This window comes from Corapipo altera, unplaced genomic scaffold, assembly GCF_003945725.1.
Source record: "Corapipo altera isolate COAL_440 unplaced genomic scaffold, ASM394572v1 240, whole genome shotgun sequence".
NCBI lineage: Eukaryota > Metazoa > Chordata > Aves > Passeriformes > Pipridae > Corapipo > Corapipo altera.
The window spans coordinates 45251-51926 of NW_020885177.1; the positions used below are offsets into that span (position 1 = coordinate 45251).

General features: G+C 66.9%; 1 protein-coding gene across 1 annotated transcript in view; it reads right to left on the reverse strand.

The window, feature by feature from the left end:
• Positions 1 to 6381, reverse strand: part of CUNH20orf27 (chromosome unknown C20orf27 homolog) — a 7795-nt gene extending 1414 nt beyond the window's left edge. Inside the window, exons 1-3 of the mRNA XM_027631153.1 lie at positions 6220 to 6381; positions 3661 to 3797; positions 1099 to 1237 (exon numbers count right to left, since the gene is read on the reverse strand). Of these exons, the coding sequence (XP_027486954.1) occupies positions 1099 to 1237; positions 3661 to 3797; positions 6220 to 6238 (295 nt within the window). The 5' untranslated portion in view covers positions 6239 to 6381. The remainder of the gene's footprint in view (positions 1 to 1098; positions 1238 to 3660; positions 3798 to 6219) is intronic.
• Positions 6382 to 6676: the final 295 nt, after the last annotated feature.

The following is a 6676-nucleotide window of genomic DNA, read 5'->3' on the forward strand; positions in this document are numbered from 1 at the left end:
TGCACCTTCCCTGCCCTGCCTGACCCTGCCCTGCCCTGCCTGACCCTTCCCCGCCCTGCCTGCACCTTCCCTGCCCTGCCTGCACCTTCCCTGCCCTGCCTGACCCTGCCCTGCCCTGCCTGCACCTTCCCTGCCCTGCCTGACCCTGCCCTGCCTGTGCCCTTCCCATCCTTCCCACCCTCTCCGTGCCCTCTATACCCTGCCTGCACCCTTCCCACCCTGCCTGTACCTGCCCTACCCTGCACCCTTTCTATCCTCCCAGGATGTCCCCTGTACCCTTCCCACCCTTCCCATGCCCATCCCACCTTTCCCAAGCCCTCCCCACCCTTCCCATGCCCATTCCACCCATCCCACGCCCATCCCACCCTTCTTAAGCCCTGGACTGTGGGAAGAGCCACAGCCCAGCCCTGATCCCACTGCCAGGAGGGGACACCCAGGGACAGGGATGTGGGAGAGAGGGGACACCCAGGGACAGGGATATAGGGAAGAGGGGACACCTTGTACCTGTTCCCCCTGTCCCAAGCCCCGTCCCTGTCCCTGCCCTCCTGGAGCAAACCCTGTCCCTGTCCTTGCTTCCTTGTCCTAAACCCTGTCCTTATCCCCTCTGTCCCAAACCCCATCCCTGACCCTTGTCCCCCCTGTCCCTGTCCCAAACCCCTGGGCCCAAGCCCCAGTCCTTGGGCTCTGACCCAAACCCGCCTGGAGCAGCCCCATTTTGGGCCAAAAGAGGGTTTTACCCCCCAATTCCAGGTGATAAATCCCAGGGACACCCCATTCCCGTTCCCCCAGGCCTTGGGGACACGGTCCCACTGGGGGCACAACCACCCTGGGCACTGTCAGCACCCTGTGCCACCCCCAGGCTGGGGACAGCCCCATCCCTGTGAGCCAGGAAAGGACAAGGCCTGGGATTTGGAGACACTCCCCCCCAGGAAGGGAACATTCCAACAATCCAATCCACCCCCTGTGGAATATGGAGGGAGGAATTTGGGGGGCTCTGGACCCCCGGACCCTGGCTGTGCCCACCTCGGGACGGGCCCAGGGGCTGCTGTGGGGACAGGAGGGGACAGAGGGGGAGGGACAAGGGGGGGGCCACGTTACCTTCTGGCAGGGAGGTGACGCTGAGGACCCGCAGGTTGGGGTTGGGGACAGGGAGGGCACACACGTCCCCCCCTCCCCTCTGCTCCAGGGGCAGCAGGAAGGTGATCTCATACTTGTGCAGGATCTTCAGGAATCCCACCTGGAACAGGGTGGGGGGCACGGGGGGGTCACCCCACGGCACCAGGGGTGGCCCCACACTGGCACCGTCCTGGATTGTCCCCCCCAGGAAAGGAGGGGAGGGGGGGGGCAGCACCTGGGGGGTCGTTGTGTCCTAAATATCCCCCTGATTAATCCTGAGGAGGGGAATTCGTGTCCTAAATAATTGGGAAAACGTAACAAACACGATCGTTTGGGACAAAAAAAAGTGGCAAAACCACCCAGTTTTGGGGCAAAACTCTGGGAACAACAACCCCAGGGTGTCAAACTCTGGGAACAACAACCCCAGGGTGTCACGGGAACAGTTTTCCAGCACGAGCCTTTCCTGGTCTGGAAAAGCCAGGAGTGTGTCTCCCATGGAATTTCTGCCCTGCCATGATGAAAAGCAGAGCACTCCAGAGGCCTCGGAAAAGGCCATTTTGGGAAGGGAGCAGCGAGTTCTGGGTGTGACACAAACCATTCCTGAGGGACAGCCCGGAGCAGGGTCGGGACCTGGCACTGCCAGAGGGAGAATCCCCCAAAAACCCCTGTCCTGGGCTCAGCCCCTGCACCTGGAGAAGAGAAAGCTCCAGGGAGAGCTGAGAGCCCCTGGCAGGGCCTGAAGGGACTCCAGGAGAGCTGGAGAGGGACTGGGGACAAGGGAGGGAGGGACAGGATACAGGGAATGGCTTCCCACTGGAAAAGGGGAGATTTGGTTGGGATGGTGGGGAGGCCCTGGAATGAATTTCCCAGAGAAGCTGTGGCTGCCCCTGGATCCCTGGGAGTGTCCAAGGCCAGGCTGGATGGGGCTTGGAGCCACCTGGGCTGGTGGAAGGTGTCCCTGGGTGGGTTTTAGGTCCTTTTCCACCCACACCATTCCATGACTCATCCATTTTAAACCATGGAAAACCATTGGGCACCAGCCCCAAGGAGCCTTTTCTCCGGAGGGCCGGGAGCACCCCAGACCTGCTGGCCCTGTCCTGGACCCCCATGGCCCCATCAGGGACCCCATAACCCCATCAGGGACCCCCATGACCCCATCAGGGACCCCATAATCCCACCAGAGACCCTATAACTCCATCAGGGACCCCCATGGCCCCATCAGGGACCCCATATCCCCATCAGGGACCCCATAACTCCATCAGGGACCCCATAACCCCATCAGGGACCCCCATGGCCCCATCAGGGACCCTAACACCCCACCAGGGACCCCCCCCATTCCCGAGCTGAGTGTGGGGGCTCTGCCATCCCCCCTTGTGTCCCCATGTCCCTGAGCTGGGTGTGAGGGATCTGCCATCCCCCTCTGTGTCCCCTCCCTGGGTTTGGGGGCTCTGCCATCCCCCCCTGTGTCCCTGAGCTGGATGTGGGGGCTCTGCCATCTCCCCCCGGGTGTGGGGGCTCTGCCATGTCCCCCCCCCGGGTGTGGGGGCCCTGCCATGTCCCCCCCCCGGGTGTGGGGGTTGTGTCTCCCCATCCCCTGGGGCACGTGCCGTGCCAGGGTGTCTGTGCCGGGGGTGTCCGTCACGATGTGTCCGTCACGCGCCGCGCGGGGGGAACAGGAGCAGCCACCCCCCTGTTCGGGAGCCCCCCCTGTTTGGGAGCCACCCCTGCACGGCGCTGACTCAGCCCCGGCAACCGCGGGCGGAGCACGAGGTGCCACCGCGGGGGGCTCCTGCCACCGCTGTCCCCTCCCTGTCCCCTCCCTGTCACCATCCCCACCGCGGGGGGCTCGCTGTCCCCTCCCTGTGTCCATCCCCATCATGGGGGGCTCGCTGTCCCCTCCCTGTCACCATCCCCAGTGCGGGGGGCTCGCTGTCCCCTGTCCCTTCCCTGTCACTGCCCCCACCGCGGGGGACTCGCTGTCACCTCCCTGTGTCCATCCCCATCACGGGGAGCTCGCCGTCCCCTCTCTGTCCCCTCCCTGTCCCCGTCCCCATCACGGGGGGCTCGCTGTCCCCTGTCCCCTCCCTGTCACCGCCCCCGGACGAGCCAGGACAATCCTGGAGGGAGTGATGGTGAGACCCGGCTCGGCCCCCCCGAACTGGGCAGAGGGGACAGTGCCACGCGTCCCCGGTGTCACCCAGCGGGTCCCCAGAGCCACCCCCTGCCAACGCGGCTCCCAAACCTGCTCCCGGTGATGGATCTGGGGGAAAACGGGAGGATCCAGAGCCCAGCCCCCAGCGGCGCCCTCGGGAGCGTCACGGCCACCCCTGGGGGAGCACACGGGGGTTGGGGGGCTCCCGGGACCCCCCGGGGTGTGACGGGGGGCTCGGGGGGTGTGAACGCCCCCAGGGCTGGGGACCGTGAGGGCACAGAGCGATGGGAACGTGCCCCGGAGCCCCCCAGGATGGCCCCAGCCCCTCTGGATGAGCCCGGGGTGAGCCAGCCCCCCCCGTGCCCCCCCCCCCTGCCCCCCCCCGTGCCCACCTTGACCAGGAAGCCGCCGTCCTTCTCCTGGGTCACCATCACGGCCGAGTCGTGGAGCTGCTCCTGGAAGTGCACGTGGGCCCCCTCGGGGGGGGGGCTGGGGGCGAAGCGCACGGAGCCCCCCTTGCCTTTGCTGCCTGCGGGTCACAGAGCCCCTGGTCACGGCCCCCTCCGTGTCCCCAGGGGCTGGGACCCCCCCCAAGGGGCTGGGACCCCCCACCGGGGGCTGGGGGGGGACAGGGACCGAGGCCGGAGTGTCCTCGGACACGGAGGGGCTTCCCCCTTCCCCCCCACTCCCTGTGCCAGGGGCTGGGGACACGGGGACACAGTGACACGGGGAGCAGGGACCTGCCACCACCCGATGCCCAGAGGGTCCCCAAGGGTCCCCAAGTGTCCCCTGGGCTCGGCAGCATCTGCTCTCTCCTGTGACTTCCTTAGGACAAGTGGTGACACAGGCTGGGGACACAGGGACACAGGGACACAGTGAGCTCCTCTCCGAGCAGGGACCTGCCACCAGCTGATGCTCAGAGGGTCCCCAAGGGTCCCCTGGGCTCGGTAGAACCCGCTCTCCCCCCAGCCAGGCCCTCCCGGGGAAGGGGACACGGCTGGGACAAGGCCAGGGGGCAGGACAGCCTCCCACGCATCCCAGGGCCAGGATTCTGGGGAGCAGCCCCCGGGCCCTGGGAGGTGACACAGGACCCCCGGGCCCTGGGAGGTGACACAGGACCCCCGGGCACAACCCCCGGGGGGATTTGCACGTGCTCGGTTCCATCAGGCTCTGTGGGAGCTTCCCAGGAAAAGCAGCCTCTCTTCCTCCTCCTCCTCCTCCTCCCCCCGGGCCCCCGGCCCCGCTGCCTCCATCTGGCAGCGCCGGCAGCAGATTGTCGCCTCCTTGCCTGAAGAAAAGGCTCTTTGTGCTGGAAGCGCCGGGAATCCCGGGATTTAATGACCCGGCATTGTTCAGCCGGAACAGGGCGGCCGAAATCCCCTCCACACGCAGGGACAGCGAGGGACACGAGGGACACGGCGACCGAGGGACGTGGCCACACACGGGGACGCGCGGGGGACCCCCTGTGACAGGGCACGGCCACCCCCCGCCCCACTGACCCCTCCCGGGCGCCACCATCCCAAGGATCCCGGCGGATCCCACATCCCCATCCCACGGCGGGGATGGGAGAGCTCCCGGAGTCCCGGTGCCAAGCCCTGGCTCGCGGCAGGGATAATCCCAAAGGAGGCTTTGTCACACGGGAGGACGGGTGACACCTGGGGACAGCACCCGGGGGGCCACAGGGCCATGGCCACCCCATTCCGGGCTGGCACAGCCAGGGAGCCCCCGGGCACAGGGAGGCTGCAGGAGGATGGAGCTGCAGGAGGATGGAGCTGCAGGAGGATGGAGCTGCAGGAGGATGGGGCTGGCACCGTGGACATCCCGGTGTCCCATCCCAGTGACCTCGGGTGGCTGCCCCTGTCACGGCCCTGTGCCCGCTACAGAGGGGACAGTGGGGACCTGGCAGGTGGGGACAGCCCTGGAAGAGCCTGGGGGGGTGACAGTGGCACTGGAGGGGTCCCAGGCCGGGGGTGACGGGCAGGGAATCCCCTGGATCCCCTGGATGTGGCATTTCCCCCTGTGCCCACAGCAGGAGGGTCCCCGGGACCTGTCGGACCCTCGGACTCACTGTGTCCCCTGAAATGAGGACACCCAGGTGTCCCCAGGGGCTCAAGGGCCCCCCCAGAACCCCCCAGCCCCTCTCCTGTTGCTCCTGCAGCTCCTGTTGCTCTCTGGGAAGCCGGAGGAGGCTGCGGAGGGAGCGAAGCCCTCGGGATGGAGCCGCCCCAGCCCTGTCCCAGCCCTGTTCCCCCTGGGATGCTGGGAGCACAGAGGAGCCAAATCCCACCTGGGAATGGCACTGAGAGCCCCCTCGGGCTTTGTCTCACCAAGGGCCTTTGGGGGGCCCCTCCAGACCCCCCAGTCTGGCACTGCCAGAGCCTTTTGGGAGGCACTGGGATCCAGGAGCACCCCGGGAGCGGGGGATGCCAGGGCTGTGCCTGTCACTGGAGTGGTGAGCAGGGACAGCAGGAATGTCCCCCTGGTCCCCTGTGGCCACTGACCTGCTCAACCCTCCATGGGCTGTCCCAGGGACACCTGAATCCCTGGATACAGGCAGAGGGACCCCCTGGCACGGACAGGGCCAGGGGACCCCAAAAGCTCCAGGCAGCCCCTCACATCCCTGCACATGGACAATGGACCCCCCTGGCAGGGCCAAAGGACCTCCCAGCAGGATTATGGGCAGAGGAGACCCCAAAAGTTCCAGGCAGCCCCTGAATCCCTGGATAGGGACAGAGGGACCCCCCCAGCAGGGCAGATGGGACCCCAAAAGCTCCAGGCAGCTCTTGAACTGCTGGATATGGAAGAGGGCCCCCCCAGCAGGATTATGGGGCAGAGGGAAACCCCGGGAAGGCCACGGGCAAGGGGGGAGCCCGGGGAAGGGACAGCAAAGCACGAGCCTGGCCCTGGATCCGGGCAGGGATCCCTGGAGGGGACACAGGACCCGGACTCACCCCTGCCGGCCGTCGCCATGTGTGTCCCCTCGTGTCCCCTCTGCTGTCCGTGTGTCCAACTTCAGCTGCTGCAGCAGGGGCACATCGTCCGGGAACGGAGCTGGAGCCGGGAGCAGGCAGGGAATGAGTAGGGAAAGGGCAGGGAATGGGCAGGGAATGGGCAGAGAAAGGGCAGCGAATGGGCAGGGAAAGGGCAGCGAATGAGCAGGGAACTCCCTCCGTGGCTTTGGGAAAGGGAGGATTCCCCCCATGCCCTCTCACTCCGCGTGTCCCCCCTGCCCCTTCGTTCCTCCCTATCCCCTCTCACCCCCCGGTGTCCCCTCTCACCACCCCCATTCCTCCCCATCCCATCTCACACTCCGTGTCCCCCGTGTTCCCCCGGTCCCCCCATCCCCTCTCACCCCCCGGTGTCCCCTCTCACCCCCCGTATCCCCCCGTATCCCCCCGTGTCCCCCCA